General features: G+C 37.2%; 1 protein-coding gene across 1 annotated transcript; it reads left to right on the top strand.

Annotated features, from left to right (window-relative positions):
* Positions 1–2911: 2911 nt before the first annotated feature.
* On the top strand, positions 2912–5658 carry LOC143564855 (uncharacterized). The gene is made up of 2 exons (XM_077051998.1): positions 2912–3281; positions 4114–5658. Exons 1-2 carry the CDS (start codon positions 3033–3035, stop codon positions 5158–5160), a joined length of 1296 nt encoding a protein of 431 aa, XP_076908113.1. The 5' UTR covers positions 2912–3032; the 3' UTR covers positions 5161–5658.
* The last annotated feature ends 12887 nt before the right edge of the window (positions 5659–18545 follow it).

Below are 18545 nucleotides of genomic sequence, written 5' to 3' on the forward strand. Positions count from 1 at the left end.
CCCTAGAACTATCCTCGCAAACGGTTGGTGGTGCTCAAGTGGTGATTGTTGGTTGGTGGCGGTGGCGGTGTTCGGGTGGTTATTTCTGAAAAAAATGTGACTTTTCCGATCAAAAACGCTTTTCCGGCAGCCTACAACTAACGGTGTTAGGATTCCGTTAGTTGTAGACCGTCGGGAACAAATACGTTAAAAGTTGGGACCGTCAGTAGCCAATTCATTAGTTGAAACCGACATCGACCAAAATAAGATAGTTGAGACTAATAAAAACAATATACATTTTATTTTAATTATAAGGGCAAGTGAAGTGATAAATATTGGAAGCCTATGGAAGCTTTTGTACATTAAAACAATAGTTAATGCACATGCATATATTTTAACGTTACCTATGTTAATTTATTGTTTTGAATTTGTGTTATGTCTATGATTATTGTTACTCCTATTTTTTGTAAAAAAAGCAAATTTGTTGTTTAACCACAAACCTAGAAATGATATCTATTATCTTTTAACTCAATCGAATTCATGGCTAGTCGAAGCTTCCATCGAACTTACCTCCGTTTAAAAGCCTTAACGGCTAGCGAAATCAAAGCCCTAATCAAGTATGTCGATATCCAAACGTGTTGATGATGATTGTGAACGAAGTTGGTGGTGACCCGTTGTAGGCAACGATGGTTTTGACTGTGTTAACTCACAAAATTATTGTAACAAAAATTAAAAACTTTTAATAGGGACAATAAGTTTTGTAGTTTAATGTGCATTATTCATGTGGTCCTTTAGCACCATTATACTTTGTAAGTTTTGTATGTACTACAGTCTACATGTGGTCCTCAATAGACCAATTCATATTTTTATTGAAACAATTTTGAACTTTAAAATGTTATTATTTTCTTAATTTATATTATTATTTTCATAAAATGTTATTTTTCTAAAAGAATTTGAATTGAACCATTAAGATGAAAACATGTGCTTTTGGATTATAAAAGTGAAAGATTTGAACTAAGTCTTGTAAGGTTGTTAGTTTGAATCCCGAACTAACCTGGGTTTTTGTCCCACTGTTGTCAGAGAGTTTTGCTCTTCTGGTGACACGACTGTCAAGCGGCAATCAGCAATATGGTTTCCTAAGGGAACGCCCAAGCCAATAAGACCTGATTAGGACAACATAGTCTGATAAGAGGAAGACAATGAGACCCTTCAAATTTAGAAAATATGATGAACTAACACACACAAAAGTTATCATTAAAAGAAACAAAAAAAGTTACTTTTGGTTACATTAGGGTTCCTCACAAGTGTCAGTGACCTTTGCAACCTATTTATTGATTCCTACTGTATGATTGCAGGTTCAGTTACTTGTGTTCATAAGTATTCCCTAAGAACCCTATGGTACAACTGTTTTAGTACATGGTACAATAGTCAATGGACACAAAGTTGTGATAGAATCAAACATTGTCACTTATTTTATGAGAATAATAAAAGTGTAAAACAAAAGAAAAATATGATTTGATGGAAGTGTTTTGGTACACAAAGTTCTTCTTTGGCAGAATCATTAAATGAGAGAACAGAAAACTTCCAATCCACCCATTGTCTTATATATAATTTTTGTGTTATGAAGTAAATAACCAAAGGTACGCGATATCGAGACACTAGACTATGTATTCAAAAACCATACGTCACGTATACGACTCTTATAGGTCTATAAGGGTCGTACAGAGACAACTTTGTTAGACTTATTAGATTATGTTCCTATACATAGTCAAGAGTCATTGAATATATGAATATATTCATTTGCGTTTTATTTTTAAATTGACATTATTAAATTAAACAATACAAAATTTAAAAACAATTTATTATAACAAAAATAAGCTAGATATGATATATAAATGTAAAAAAGAGGGATGATATGGAAATGTAGTGAGATTTATGAATGATATAGCATTCACGAAAGATGAATGAAAATATAATGTGTGAGTTGAGTCACACGTTTATGAATGTTAATGCAAAAACTATGAGCAACTTTTAAGTAAAATTGTTATTTTAAGTAGAGAAACTGTTTTTTAATGTGTCAGGATTAATTCGAACTCAGGAAACTTTTACAGACAGTTCTAACTTTGAATGCATTTTCTTCCAACGATTCAATAATAACCAGAAGTAAACCCCATTATTTTTTTCTTGATGATGTGGATTGCTTATGTGGCAAAAACGTGTCTCTTACTGCAAGTCGAGTATTCATTAGATATGCAAGCCTAGATAATTGAAAGCTAAACTCAAAGTTAACATTGTTCGTTTTTTAGGGCTTCAATCGAGTGTTCGTTAAAAATGTATCTCTTAATAAGCACGCAAATACGTTTCCTACTTTAAATATGAACAATATGACAATTAGGTAATCGTATAACCCTTATTTTTCTTCCTCCCTTTCATTATATTTGTCAACACTACACAAAAGCGTTTATTACGTTCTATAATAACTAAATTCAGTTAAGTATTAAACATGACTTTATAACATCACTAGTTTAACTTATTATATCAAAATAATAAAACTACTCATTACAAACACTCATAAATCTTTTAATGGATTAACTAATGTCACAATTTTAAAAAAATATGTATAATGCATCCACATACACATAACATATACATCCAACATATAACAACACACATGGTTAAAACTTAAAACATATATGGTCCCCTCTATTCTCCCTATGACCACATATATATCCCACCTTAACCTCTTGCAAACACTCACATCACCATAATCTAAAACACTGAAACCCCATAATTACTTCCTGGTTAAACCTTAGCATCCATTTAAAGCCCAACTGACCCACATCATCTAGACCCCTAGACACCTCTTAAAATTATTATTATCTTTCTAGCAGTTTAATTTTGTGTACATCTTTCTGCTACTCTACAACCTTAGCCTTGCTATAAACACACCATAGGTTGGTTCCTTATATGTTCTTGTTCCTAGTTCAAATCTAACTAGATTCATCTCATTATTAATTCATCATCACATGTCACTTGTTGTTTTGTGAGTGTAAATGTGTAACATGAATATTGTGATGGATAGGTGTTTTGTTGTTGTGGTTGTGGTAATGGTTGGTTTGGTTGGAAGTTGTATTAATGGGGATGATAATATTAATATTGATAATATTAATGGAGATGTAGTTGGTGCTCCAATGGTGAAAACTGAACAAGAAGCTTTGTATTATGCTGTTCAAGGATTTGTGGGAAAGTGGTGGAATGGGTCAGATCTTTATCCTGATCCTTGTGGCTGGACACCCATTCAGGTGAGTTGTTAATTAAGTTTAATATATTGGGTCGTAAATGAACCGAATGGCGAACTGTTCATGAACTGTTTGACGAGAAGTTTGTTTATGCTCATTTGTTTAATAAATGAACGAACACGAAAAGAGGCTTTGTTCATGCTGAAAGTTAATTTTGAAACAGAGTTAAAAGAAAGTTGAAGTGGTAAAAGTGGCAGGTTTAATTTAGTAGTTTTTTTGAATGTTTAGAGTTATTTAGTTTGATATAATTAGTAGAGATAATGATGCTAGTATTAAATTATAATTATGTTCGTTAATGTTTGTTTATTTGTTGTTTATGTTAGTTCATTAAATGCTTTTAAAATTTGTGTTCATCAAGTTTTCATTGTGTTTTCTGATCCAATTTCTAAAAGTTTGTTCATTTGTGTTCGTGAACTTGCGTAAAGTGCTTGTTTATGGTCGTTAATGTTTGTTTATGTTAGTTCAATAAATGTTTTTTAAACTTTTTAATGACTTTTCTAATCTTATCATATAGATCTAAACAAAATTATACGAGTATTATGTGATTAATTATATGTAATATTCAAATATGAATATGAATATTACAGAAAAACAAACACAAACTAGATAGCCCGTCTTGGTTAGCCAAATCAAATAAACATTTTTTGTGTCTGTTCATTTGTGTTTGTGAACCGTTCACAAACAAGTTCATTTCCTTAATGAACGAACACATACAAGAAATTTCATTTGGTTAGGTGTTTGTGAACCGTTCATTTTTCCGCTAAAAGCTTAACGAACAAACATTTTCTTGTTAAGATCTTACTAATTTTATCACGTCTATATTTTATTTTTTCAGGGTGTTTCATGTGATGTTTTTGATGGATTCTGGTATGTCACATACTTAAAAATTGGTCAAGTTTATGACAACTCACTTCCATGTGCTCCAAGTCTTATATTTAGCCCACAATTTTTTCAACTACAACATTTGAAATCACTATCATTCTCCAACTGTATCATCTCACCTAATCAAGCATCATTTTCGATCCAAACCGCTAACTGGGACTCGTTTTCTAGCACTCTAGAGTCCTTAGAGTTTCGTGGCAACCCGGGTTTGACCGGTCAAATCCCGACTGCTATTGGCAACCTCAAGAACCTTCAATCCCTTGTGTTGATCGATAACCGGTTGTCGGGCGGGTTGCCGGTCAACATTGGTGGGTTGACTGGGTTAAAGAGGTTGGTTTTGTCCAGTAATTTGTTTACTGGAAAGATACCAGAAAATTTTGGTGGTTTGAGTCAACTATTGATTATGGATTTAAGTAGAAACTGTTTGACTGGAAGTCTACCGTTGACTTTTGGAGGGTTGACTTCTGTCTTGAAGGTTGACTTGAGTAAGAATCAATTAGAAGGTGATATTCCAAGTGGGATTAGTAATTTGAAGAATTTGACACTTTTGGATCTTAGTAATAATAAGTTATCTGGTGGGTTAAATTTTACAATTCAAGAAATGAGTTCTTTGGAAGAGTTGGTTTTATCAAACAATCCTATAAATGGTGATCTTGTGAAGTTCAATTGGCAACATGTTTATAAACTCATGGTTTTGGATCTTTCAAACACGGGTTTGACCGGTGAGATTCCCGAGTCGATTACTAGTTTGAGAAGCCTCAGGTATTTGGGTTTAAACGATAATAAGTTGTCGGGAAGTGTCTCACCGAAGCTAGCGGAATTGGGAAATTTGACGGCGTTTTATGTCAATGGAAATAATCTAACCGGTGACCTCAAATTTCGACGGGAGTTTTATCAAAAGATGGGAAGGTGGTTTGGCGCGTGGAATAACTCGAATTTGTGTTTTCCGGTTGCTAAACTACCAGCCAGTGTTCGTCCGTTTGGAGTAAAGTTATGTTAGTTGTGATTCCATTTATGGAATCACACGGGTTTGGATAAAATATTATTTAGGATAGGTTAAGGTAATACTGGTGTAAGCAAAATAGTCATTATTTTGACTTGAATGAATGAATAGGTGAATGTCGAAACTCGAAATGCATTTGAGTAAGTGTTGTTTTTAGTGTTAATTTGTTGTTTGTGATTTCCGGTTGCTAGTGTTCATCCGTTTGGAGTAATGTTATATCGTAAAGAAAAATTGTGATTTCATTCATGAGTTCAGTACCCTGGAATGGAATCACGCGGGGATGTTTTGGATATATATTATCTAGGCTAGGTTAAGGTAATACTTGTGTAAGCAAAATGTTCCTTATTTTGAATGGAATGAATGAATAGGTGAATGTTGAATTGCATTTTAGTAAGTGTTGTTTTTAAGAGACTGCAAGGTGCATGTGTTTGTTGAATATGTGTTTGGTCTGGTCCAGACAATGGACCATTTGGGGTTTACTGCCTTTTGCAATCTTTTGATATCTTTCAATAGTAAATCTCTAGAACTAATATTCTAAGATGTGTTTATTTTTAAATCTAAGGTTTTTTAGAGTACAATATCTAAAACTTATTAATTCTAATTCTAGTGGTTTATTTTGCGTCACCAAATTTTGAATAAATGGCGTTTACTATAAATTATTTTAATTTACCGTTCATAAAAATATATATTCCAAATTATGAGGTGAGAGTAATTATGTTATAAAAAATAATATAATGTAATATTAATTTTTATAGTTCAAAATATATTGTAATAATAATTATTCTATATTTATACATTTTTTACAATAAAAGTCATTTGTATTTGATCCAAACTTATAAATTATTATAAACCGGTTATAAAAATGAGTCCTAAAAAGCTATAGATCGGCTTTATATTCTGTTTTGGACAAAAATCAGCTAAGGATCTTGTATCCAAATCTGTTAAGTGAGGTATCGTGCTAACGCAGGAATGATGAGTGTATGAGCGTAATATTGGTGAACACAATGATTTGATCACGAGGGAAAAAACCCTTAACCAAGATAGTCTTACTTCGGTCAAAACTTATCAAGGTAATCGTTGGTAAAATAACTCTGATCAAGGATTAATAGGATAATCTTTAGTCGAAGCACTTTAGTCAATGATCAACAAGGTAACCTTTGGTCGATGAGTATGTGGTTATCGTGGTTTCCGGCACAAAAAACCCTCGGACGGTGAAAACTATCACCGTCAAGTTTATTAATGAACAAAATGTGATTACAAGTGTTTATGGAGTACTTGATCGAGAATACAAAGAAAGCTAGTGTATAGAGAGAGTATTTGCTTTTGCTCTAGTGTGTGTGTGTAAGTACATGTGTTTACCTACTCGATCAAATCTCGTTTAAATAAGATAATAACAATAACAATATTTCCTATCTATCCGGAAGTCCTCCACTTAGCCACTCCACGACCTTTGACCACGTGCCAATAGCTATCCAGTAGCGAGATAAGCGGAAGAATGAGTCTCATAGCCGTTGTTGATATTTGCACGTTCATCTTCACATAAAATCATCCATTAACAGTTACATTGAAGTAGGATCCTGGATCCACGTTCCAGCCATAGGATGTCCCGTGAGGATAACTCGTACAAATACGTCTTAAAGTTGCTATACCTGTTTAACACATCACCATATTAAATGCAATCATTAGTAAACAAGTAATACCGAGGATCGTCGATCCTTTATATCCTGATGTATATTTCAAGGATAAACTATCCGTAAGACAGTTAAGGATAAAGGATCCTCAGTATAAAAATCGTGGCCTAACAATTGCCCCAAAATGGCGGGTGATAGTGGAACACAGCTGTCATTTTGAAATTCAAAATCACTGTGAAAACTGATAGATGGGACGGTATTGCTAGAATATTTACCATTTAGCCCCCAAGGTTAATTATAACCGTTATATATGCCTGTTTTGGACAAAAATCTGCTAAGGATCAAGTATCCAAATCTGTTATGTGAGGTTTAGTGCTAAAATGATAACAACGATTATATGAACTAAAAGAGTTGAACACCGTGATTTGATCACGAGGGAAAAAGCTCTTAATTACGATAATCTTACTTCGGTCAAAACTTAACAAGGCAATCTTTGATAAAATGACTTCGGTCAAGGATTAACAAGATAATCTTTGGTCGAATCACTTTGGTCAAGGATCAACGAGGTAACCTTTGGTCGGATAGTACGTGATTATAGTAACCTCCGGCTCAAAAAACCCCCGGACGGTGAAAACTATCACCGTCAACTATATTAATAATAAAAGGTGGTTACAAGTGTTGTGGAGTTGTTGATCAACGATTACAAACGAGCTAAGTATGTGTGAGATTACAGAGAATTTGTGAGCTAAAATCTGCAGTAGTAAAGCTAGTGAACCGTGTGTGTCCTAGGGTTGATCACAACTCAAATATATATAAAGGAAAAATAAAATAACTAACAATAACTCCTAAAAATCCGCAAGTCCTCCACTAGCCACTCCCATCACTTTGACCACGTGCCATAGAAGTCCAGTAGCGAAATAAGTGGAAGAATAAGTCTAGGAGCCGTTAATGTTGATAAATATCAACATTCATATGAGAAACAATTGTTAACAGCACCAAATACCGAGGATCCATGATCCTGACAAAGCTCTGGAACTCTTCAGAAGGATAATTGATCCAGACACGTCTTCAAGAATAACATATCCTCAGTACTCAGTTATTTGTGACACAACAAGAAGTCCTATAAATCCGCCACTTCTCCCACTAAACGTGTTACAGCCATTTGACCACGTGTTTGACAAGTTCAATAGCGAGATATCCGGTGGAATAAGTCTTGGAGCCGTTATACTTATTAAATAACAACCTACACACAAGAAACAATTGTTAATAATACCAAGTACTGAGGACCACTGATCCTGACAGGATCTGTCTAAGGATAACTGATCCAAGAACATATGTCAGGATAACGTATCCACAGTGTTAAATTTCCGTGCACTAACAATTGCCCCCAAAATGGCGGTTGTGATAAGATCACAGCTGTCATTTTGCCTTTGAATTCAGACTTCCTGCAAAAACAAATGAGATTTGACAAGCTAGATATAATTATCATATATCTATAGAGTTTGAGAACTTCCCTTCAATCTATATATCCAAAACTTCTTATTTTTCCTGCAAATCATGGTCAGCTAGTAATAAATGTCTAACCCGGGTGGATGATCCATATTTAAATGGTGAAATCCGGGTTAAGAATTTTTGAAATTGCAAGTAAGTTTAATAAATAGTATCTTTTAACTATCTGTTGATTGTCTGTTATTTTGAAAGTTTGTCTGATATAGCTTTAGACTTGTTAAAAGTTTTGAGAAATATTCTTTAGTAAAAAGTTTTTTAGGATAAAAGATCCTTATGAAAATTGTTTAGGATAGAATATCCTTAAAGAATAAATAGTAGGATAAAATATCCTTAAAAGTTGATAAAAGTTTTATAATAGTATTTCCTTGAAGGACAAATTTTAGGATAGAGTATCCTTAAAATAGGTAAAAAAATTTAGTAATAAAACAACTTTAAGGGAATAATCCTCTAAACTGAAATATCCAAATTTATCGCAACCAATACGATACATAAGTTAATTAACAGAGATCATACCAGAAGGTCTAGATAGACCTAAGTTACTAGAAGTATTGAACTCTTAATGTTCCTTACAAAAGTAGCTTTAGGATTCGGGATCCTTAGAATTTTGATCCTTAGAATCTAATTTATGATACCTGATGCAAATAACTTATGATATTATATGGGATTAAACCCATTAAGCTGGGGACAAGCCCATAAAATAAACTGGGGACAAGCCCAACAAACTGGGGACAAGACTAACAAACTGGGGACAAGACTAACAAACTGGGGACAAGCCCATAAAATAAACTGGGGACAAGCCCGTGCAACTGGGGACAAGCCCGTGTAATCTGGGGACAAGCCCGTGAACTGGTGTTAAACTGGGGACAAACCCAAACTGGGGACTGACCCAAAGATACGGATGTTAACTGGGGACTCGCCCAAACCGGGATTTAGCCCAAACGTGAGATAACGTGAAAACGTTATAAACCGGAGGTATGGTACGTCTACCATAATTAGTAGGATCCTCCATATAGCCGGAGACAACGAAATTGTCAGCCACTAAGCGTGCACTGGTCCCGCTGCCCCGAACTACATGTTGGATAGCGTGCGCAACTGACGATCGTGAGAAAGGTGAAAACCTTTAAACCGTAGGGGATATGACCATCGGGGGTCATACCCAATCGTGGGCAAGGCCAAGGGAAATAGTATAGTAACTTAAATGTAAAGGAGAGGTGGCCAACTTCTTAGACATTGAACCTCTTGTTGAAATCTGCATTGTTACTTAAAAACATAGAAAAGATAAATATTAAGAATACATTATCCTTAAAATAACAAGAATATGAAATGAATAAGTGATCAGATAGATATTACCAAGGTGTGGGCTGCCAGGTCGGTATTCCAGGCGCGGATCCAGATGGCGAAGGAGGCCGGTGATCCTGCTTTTGACAAGTCGGCCTGGGATGTGGAGAAATGGAAGGCTGCTCTTGACGACCTTGGTGGTGAGGATGATGAAGAAATGGTTGAGAACACCGAGGCTGGAACCAGTGGCGTCAAGGAGGCGGTTGAAGCTGGAAAGGGAGAAGGTGATGTTGCGGTTGAAGATGCAGCTTAAGTGGGAAATGAAGGATATTAAAGACAAGGCCCGAGCCCACTTTTTGTTTGGTGTTGATGTTTTTATGAACAATTTCTATGGTCTGTAATAAACAATAGTATTTAGGATAAAGGATCTTTGATCCTTAAGACAATGTGCGGGGGTGACAAAGGTGGAGGGATCCTCTGTTTGTGGGGATGAAGCCTTTGTTGCCCCTGTTTTTAATTGTCCTGCACTTTTGAACTGTTAGTAACTCTTACTTAACCCGGATGGATGGTCCATCTTTTCGTATGGTGAAGTCCGGGTTAAGAATTTTGGATAAGTCCTTGGGGCTTATTTTAATTAATATAAATCTTTTGACTATTTGCTTGTTATTTATTTTCAAAAACTTGTTACATATAAGTTTAGCATTGTTAATAATTTGATAAATAATCTTGAGTAAAAGATTTTTAGGATAAAAGATCCTTAAAAATTGTTTAGAATAGAATACCCTTAAGGAAAAAATATTTAGAAAAGAATATATTTAAATCATAAATCTTAGGATAAGACATATTTAATAGTTGATAAAATTTATATAAGAAAAATTTTCTCAAAGGGCAAATTTTAGGATAAAGTATCCCGAAAATAGCTAAAGACTTTAGTAATCAAATAACTTTAAAAGAATACCCTTTCCAACTGGAATATCCAAATTTATTGCAATAAATATAAAACTTAAGTTAACCAATAAAGATCATACCAGAAGGTCTAGATAGACCTAAGTTACCAGAAGTATTGAACTCTTAATGTTCCTTACAAGAGTAGCTTTAGGATCCGGGATCCTTAGTTTCTTGATCTTCAGTAAGAACTTAGAAAATTCACTGCAAATAATTCATATTATTAACTGGGATCAAACCCATTAAACTGGGGACAAGCCCAACAAATATTCTGGGGACAAGCCCGTGCAACTTGGGACAAGCCCGTGTAATCTGGGGACAAGCCCGTGTAACTGGGGACAAGCCCATGTAACCGGGGACAAGCCCAACAAACTGGGGACAAGCCCAAACTAGGGACTGGCCCAAGGATACGGATGTTAACTAGGGACTCGCCCAAACCGGGATTTAGCCCAAACGTGAGATAACGTGAAAACGTTATAAACCGGAGGTATGGTACATCTACCATAATTCGTAGGATCCTCCATATAGCCGGAGACAACGAAATTGTCAGCCACTAAGCGTGTACTGGTCCCGCTGCCCCGAACTATATATTGGATAGCGTGCGCAACTGGAGATCGTGAGAAAAGTGAAAACCTTTAAACCTTAGGGGATATGACCATCGGGGGTCATATCCAAACGTGGGCAAGACCAAGGTAAATAGTAAAGTACCTTAAATGCAAAGGAGAGGTGGCCAACCTCTTGAACATCAAATGAATCATTACAATCCTGCATGGTTACTAAAAACTTGGAAAAGTGTTAAGAATATATTATCCTTAAATTAATAATAATAATTCAAAAAGAATAACAGATCAGAAAGATGTTACCGATTTAAGGATCCTAGATCCTTTTTCTGGATAATATATCCTCTCAGGATAGTGGATCCTGATCAGAAAAAAATATTTTTTTAGGTGGATGGCATTCCATGCTCTTGGTAACCTGCTGCCTTCCATTGTGAGCAAATGATATGCCCCCTTTCCTGCTTCCGACTCAATTTGATAAGGTCCTTCTTATTTGGGCGCTAGTTTCCCATCAGCCGGATTTGTTGTGTTTTGGAAGGCTTTCCTCAATACTAGATCTCCTTCTTGAAATCTTCTGATTCTGATTTTTTGTTATATGCCCCAGCTACCATTTGTTAATAAGCTGCCATTCTAATTTTTGCTAGATCTCTGAGTTCTTCTATAGTATCCAAGTCTTCAAGAATGATTTCTTCATTGGCTTCAGGATCACGGTAGCTGGTTCTCGCAGTAGGAACCACCATTTCTGTGGGAATTACTGCTTCTGATCCAAACACCAAAGAGAAGGGTGTCTGGCCTGTTGCATTTTTGGGTGTAGTTCTGTCTACCCAAAGAACAGAAGGAAGTTCTTCAGCCCATTTTCCCTTCTTGGATCCTAGCTTCTTCTTTAGATTGTTGATGATGATCTTGTTTCTAGACTCTGCTTGACCATTGGCTTGAGGATGAACCGGAGTCGAAGTAATCATTTTGATGCCCCAACTGAAACAAAAGTTAGTGGTTCTCTTCCCGATAAACTGGGAACCATTGTCACAAACAATTTCAGCGGGAATACCAAATCTAGTTATAATATTTCGTTTAATAAAAGATATTACTTCCCTTTCTCGGATTTGTACAAATGCTTCTGTCTCAATCCATTTGGAGAAGTAGTCAGTCATAGAGAGCATAAAGACTTTTCCACCTGGTGCGTTTGGTAGTTTGCCTACAATATCCATACCCCATTTCATGAAAGGCCATGAGGAGGATATAGGATATAAAGGCTCCGCTGGCTGATGAAGGATGTTTGCTTGTCTTTGGTGAGCATCACATTTCCTTGAATACTCCACTGCATCCTTCTTCATCGTTGGCCAGAAGTATCCAGTTCGGAGTATCCTGGAAAATAACTCTCTTCCACCTGTGTAATTGCCGCAATCTCCTTCGTGAAAATCCTTGAGTACTTCTTGTATCTCAGGATCCTCAATGCATCTCAAATATGGTCCTGCAAGAGATTTTCTATATACCATATCATTTAACAAAATATATAGGGATACCTTGAGTTTGAAGGACTTGGGATTTTCTGTGGCTGGAATTTCTCCAGTCTGAATATAATTCTTGGTAGGATGGATCCATTATCCTTTGTTGTTTGAGGATAAAGGATCCCAGAGCACGATTTATTTATCATTTGTTATCTCCCCAACTTCCTGTTCTCCAATTGCTAGCGCGAGAATGTGGATTATTGGGATCTTCAAATCCTCAGGAATTTTCAAAGATGAGGCTAAGTTTGCCAAGGCGTCTGCCCCAGCGTTTTCTTCCCTCGATACATGTGTAATACTAAATATTTCGAAGGATTTCGATAACTCCTTCACAACATCTAAATATTTCATTAGCTTCTCACCTTTAACAGCATATGAGCCATTAAAGTGGTTAGTTATCAATAAAGAATCTACATAAACTTGAAGATACCTTATCCTCATGCTTTTGGCTAATTGCAAACCTGCGATTAAAGCTGCGTACTCTGCTTCATTGTTTGTTGCCTGGAACTCACAAGCTATGGATTGGGGTAATATGTCCCCCTGTGGCGATTTCAGTAGGATCCCTAATCCTGTTCCTCTCACGTTGGATGCTCCATCTATGAAGAGTATTCAAGGATCCTTGGTCTTTTCCAGTTGTTGGACTTCCAAGTCAGCTTCTTTTTGTAGATCACTAGTGAAATCAGCCACAAAGTCCGCTAGTGCTTGAGACTTGATTGCTGTTCTCGGCTCGTATTGGATATCATATGCACTTAACTTTACATCCCACTTAGCCATTCTACCTGATAACTTTGGTTTTCTAAGAACATTCTTTACAGGATAGTTAGTTCTCAAAATAATACGGTGAGTTTCAAAATAATGTCTCAGTTTAGTAGAAGCCATAATAAGTGCAAGAATTAGCTTTTCTAAATGAGACTACCTGGACTCCGCATCTAGAAGACTTTTACTTACATAGTATACATGATGCTGTTCACCTCCATGATCCTTTACCAAGACTGCACTCACTGCATTTCCTGAGACAGCAAGATATAGATACAAGGATTCTCCATCCACAGGCTTCATTAGAGCTGGAGCTGAGGATAAGTAATCCTTCAGGGCTGTAAGCGCAGCTTCATGCTTTTCAGTCCACTCAAATTTCTTGCTCTTTCTAAGTATATCATAGAAGTCTTTGCACTTCTCGGAGGATCTTGAGATGAATCTATTCAAGGCCGCTATTCTTCCGGTGAGTCTCTGGACATCTTTGGCATTTGCAGGAGACTTGAGATTGATAATGGCTTCGATCTGCTCCGGGCTTGCTTCAATTACTCTCTTTGTGACCATATATCCCAGAAACTTTCCAGCCTTAACACCAAAGTGGCATTTGGATGGATTCAGTTTCATGTTATAATGGTCAAGGCTATCGAATGCTTCTTCAAGGTCCCTGAGGTGATCCTCTGCTTTCTTCGACTTTACCACCATATCATCTATGTATACCTCCATAGTCTTGCCTAATTGGTCCTTGGACATCATGTTGACTAGTCTTTGGTATGTCTGTTAGTGCACAAAAATTTGACACTGTGGATATGTTATCCTGGCATATGTTTTGGATCAGTTATCCTTAGCGTGTGTTCTAGATCACGTCAGGATCATGGATCCACAGTACTTATTATTTACTAACGGTTGTTCTCATGTGTGGTCTTATATTTAGCAGGTATAACGGTTAGAAGACTCAGTCTATCCACTATATTGCAGTCAAGAAGATATTGACGTGTCTAGATTAATTATCCTTCTGAAGAGTTCCAGAGCTATATCAGGATCATGGATCCTCGGTATTTGCTGCTATTAATGGTTGTATCTTATATGAAGGCTGATATTTAATAAGTGTAACGGCTAGAAGACCTGGTCTACCGCCTATTTCGCAGCCTGAGTGATGGAGCACGTGGTCAAAGTGGCTGTTACGATTATATTGAAGACATGGCGGATTTTTAGGGATCATTAGTTAATAGTCATTATTACTCATAACTCCCTTGAATTATTATCTTTTATATATAAGGGAGATTGTGATCAGTTAGGGGACACATGTACTATCACACACACATTAGAGCAGAAGCAAACATTCTCTCTACTCACTAGTTTACCTTGTAATCTCGATCATATACTCCACAAACACTTGTAATCACCTTTTATTTATCAATATAATCGACGGTGATAGTTTTCACCGTCCGAGGGTTTTTTGTGCCGGAGACCACGATAACCATATACTTATCGACCAAAGGTTACCTTGTTGATCATTGACTAAAGTGCTTCGACCAAATATTATCCTATTAATCCTTGACCGGAGTTATTTTACCAACGATTACCTCGATAAGTTTTGACCGAAGTAAGACTATCGTGATTAAGGGCTTTTTCCCTCGTGATCAAACCATTGTGTTCACTGATATCACGCTTATACACTTGTTACTATCAAGTTAGCACCTTACCTCACATAACATATTTGGATACTTGATCCTTGGCTGATTTTTGTCCAAAACAATGTCGCTCCTGCATTTCTTAGTCCAAACGGCATAGCAGTATAACAATATATGCCGGTTGGAGTCATGAATGTTGTATCCTCTTGATCAGATGGTTCCATCTGAATTTGTTGGAATCCAGAGGAAGCATTAATAAAGGTGAGCATTTCATGTCCAGCCGTTGCATCCACCATGGCATCTATATGTGGTAATGGGAAAGGATCCTTGGGGCATGCCTTGTTTAAATCCATGAAATCGGCACACACCCTCCATTTTCCATTCTTTTTTGAAACAACGACCACATTAGCTAGCCATCGAGGATATTGAATCTCTCTGATCATACCGGCCTTAAGAAGTTTTTCAAATTCTTCTTGTATGATCTAGTTCCTCTCAGGAGCGAATTTCCTTCGCTTCTGATGGACGGGTTTTTCAGATAAATCAAGGCTGAGCTTATGAGTGATTACCTCTTTTGAAATACCTGTCATGTCTGAGTGCTTGAAGGCAAAAGTAGATCTTCTTCGCCCTAAGAAGGATGTTATATCCTCCTCAATCTTGCTGGGGATATTGGATCCTAGGAATACTTTTATTTCTGGATCTTCGGGGTCCAATGACACTTCTTTGAGGTCTTTCTCCCGAGCTTCCAACACGTCCCTAGGATGTTGCTGTAGTTGCTATGCAATAGTTTGCTTGGCTGTTGGCTTCATTGATGAAGAGTAATAGTTCCTAGCCTCCGCTTGGTCATCTACTATCTTCACAACTCCCCAAGGAGTAGGTAGCTTGATGCATTGGTGATAAGTTGAAGCTACAGCCTTCATTCCATGGAGCCAAGGCCTACCTAAAATAACATTGCAACAGGAAAGGTTATTATAACACAAAATTTTTGGTATGAATTTAACCCTTCGATATAAATTGGGAGGTTGATGTCCCCCAATGTCTTCTTGGTTTTGCCACTGAAACCGACTAGCACCGATGTTCTAGGGATGATTTCTGAATCCGGGATGTTCATCTTCTTGAGGACATCATGTTGGATAATGTTGACTGAGCTGCCACCGTCCACCAGGATCCTGCGTACATAATGGTTAGAAATAAATAAAGTAATAATCAAACCGTCATGATGAGGATCCTGAATGTTCAGCTTGTCTTCTTCATCGAAGAAGATTCTATTGTCTGTTGTTAATGTGGTTGAAACTATTGGATGATCTCCGTTATCCATCTTGATCTCCTTGGCGAATCTTTTTGCTGTTGAGAAAGAAGTTCCACATATGTCTGAACCTCCCGAGATGAAGTTAACTGTTTGCACATCTGGCTTGTCTTGTTGAGGATCCTGGATCCTTGAATTGAAAAAGATTCTCTGATCAGTCATTCGAGTAGTGGGGATGAGTGGTCTTCTCTCATCATCCAACTCGAATTCTTCTATGGGACTTTCTTCTATGGCACAAGAATCTCTAAATAATTCGTAGTCTCTGGAGACAAAGTTGATCACATGGGCTTCCAGCGGCGGTGGTGTTTCTTTCTGTGGAAGATCTTCAGGATCCTGAATATTGGATTTCTTCCTTCCCAAGAGTTCTTTAAAGTGACCTTGCTCAGGAGGTATCCAATTTCTTTCCTTAAGCCGATGCACTCGTCTGTCGCGTGGCCAAAATCTTCATGGAAGGCGCACCACTTAGACTTGTCCTTGAAGCCGACAACCTTCTCATTCTTTCGGGGCCACCTTGCTTTTTCTCCCAGATCCTTCATGGCACAAATCAAGCCATGAGTATCTACAGAGAAACAATAGTCGGAGATGCAAGGATAGTCTTCATCGTCATCTCCTTCTTCAACTGCCCGTACGTTCTGATTGTTGAACTTGGCGTATGGCTTCGAATTGTTGTTCCTGTTCCAGGATCCTTTATTCATTTCGGGGGTTTCTTGCTTTTTTTGTCCCCCAAGACGATCCTGGATCTTTTTATCTTCTTCTAAGCCGATGTATCTTAATGCCCTGTTTCTGACTTCATCTAATGTCCTGCATGGAGTCATCACTAAATCATCATAAAAAGGGGAGCTCTTTTGAATTCCCATCTTGAATGCTTCAACAGCAGTAGTCATATCAAGGTTTGGGATTTCTAGATCTTCCTTTCCGAACCTGGTAACGAAATCCCTAAGGGACTCATCACTAGGTTGGATAACACAGTATAAATCACTGGTTAACCTCTCAAATTTCCGACTACAGGAAAATTGAGTGTTAAACAAATTAACTAAATGAGAGAAAGATTTAACCGAGAAAGGGGGGAGGCTTAGCAGCCATTTTAGTGCAGCTCCTGTTAGTGTGGCTCCAGATCCTTTACAAAGGCAAGCCTCATTGAGTCTTTCAGGAACATGATTAATTTCCATCATTTCCCTACATTGGGCAATATGTTCCTCAGGATTGGTGCTCCCATCATACATCTTCATGTTGGGAGTTTGGAACCGCTTTGGAATCTTAGCATCACATATGGTCGGAGTGAATCTGGATAATTTGTGACTTCCCTCCGGTATCTCAGGAACTGGGCGTATCACCCTCGGGACACTGGATATCATATCCTTTAGCTTCTGTAACTCCCTAGCCATGGCCTGGTTGATACCTGAATCCTGCATAGGAACATGGTTAGTATCTAAAGATATAGGATCATACCAGTTACCTCTCTGATGGGTGGAGTTTGGGATTCCAGACGAGTGTCTGGGATAAGAGGAGTCAGCAATCGGAGTGGGTCCTCCGGAAGCTATGGTCTGCATGGGGATTAGGTGTCACACCCTCAAAATCCACTAACGGAGTTTTACCCTCAGAGGGGGTGAACTAACAGGATCGGAATCATTAGTTATAATCAAACCATAAAAACATTTAAATGAAAATAAGTGCGGAAGCGTAAAAACCAAAAGACAAAAGTTACGTCACGCAGGACGACTTAAAATCCAATGACAATAGTTTAAAATCAGTTTGCATAAACAAAAGCGTTTTCAATAATGCATGATCCTATACCGCGCGCCCGCCTCGGCTACCTGAGAATAACATACTAAAAGTGTCAACACGAGGTTGGTGAGTTCACAAGTTTATATAAAATAAAGCGTTTAGCGTTTTGCGTTCAGCGTTTAGCGTTTTGCGTTTAGCGTTTTGCGTTACCAGATAATGTTAAATCAATTATATATCGATAGGTAGCTAGCCTATACAACAAGTATTACTAAGTGTTCGACACCGAAGCTGACTGTTTAACAAGTGCCTTGCCACCAGGTCATCCAGACCATGGTAATGTGTTAGCCAAAATTACACCCACTCGACCTCCAGTCGAGTTTAGCGTTGGGTGGGGGTTTGTCAAACCCAGTAGTACCACTCAACAGTGACTCGCTATTATCCAATATTAAACGGTTCGATGTTATGAAGGACTTTAGTTGTTTCGTTTGCCACTTAGACTTTACAAGTGATATATAATCTAATAACAAAATCAAAAGCGTTTCGGA

Source organism: Bidens hawaiensis, unplaced genomic scaffold (genome assembly GCF_021521415.1).
Source record: "Bidens hawaiensis isolate Kalapana, Puna unplaced genomic scaffold, B.hawaiensis_p1.1 tig00022167_1, whole genome shotgun sequence".
Classification (NCBI taxonomy): Eukaryota; Viridiplantae; Streptophyta; class Magnoliopsida; order Asterales; family Asteraceae; genus Bidens; species Bidens hawaiensis.

Excerpts from the sequence above, each read along its gene's own strand:
- LOC143564855 (XM_077051998.1), top strand. The coding sequence starts at position 3,033 with ATGTGTAACATGAATATTGTGATGGATAGGTGTTTTGTTGTTGTGGTT. Across the intron at positions 3,282-4,113 it reads GTGGCTGGACACCCATTCAG|GGTGTTTCATGTGATGTTTT; the intron begins GTGAGTTGTTAA and ends TTATTTTTTCAG.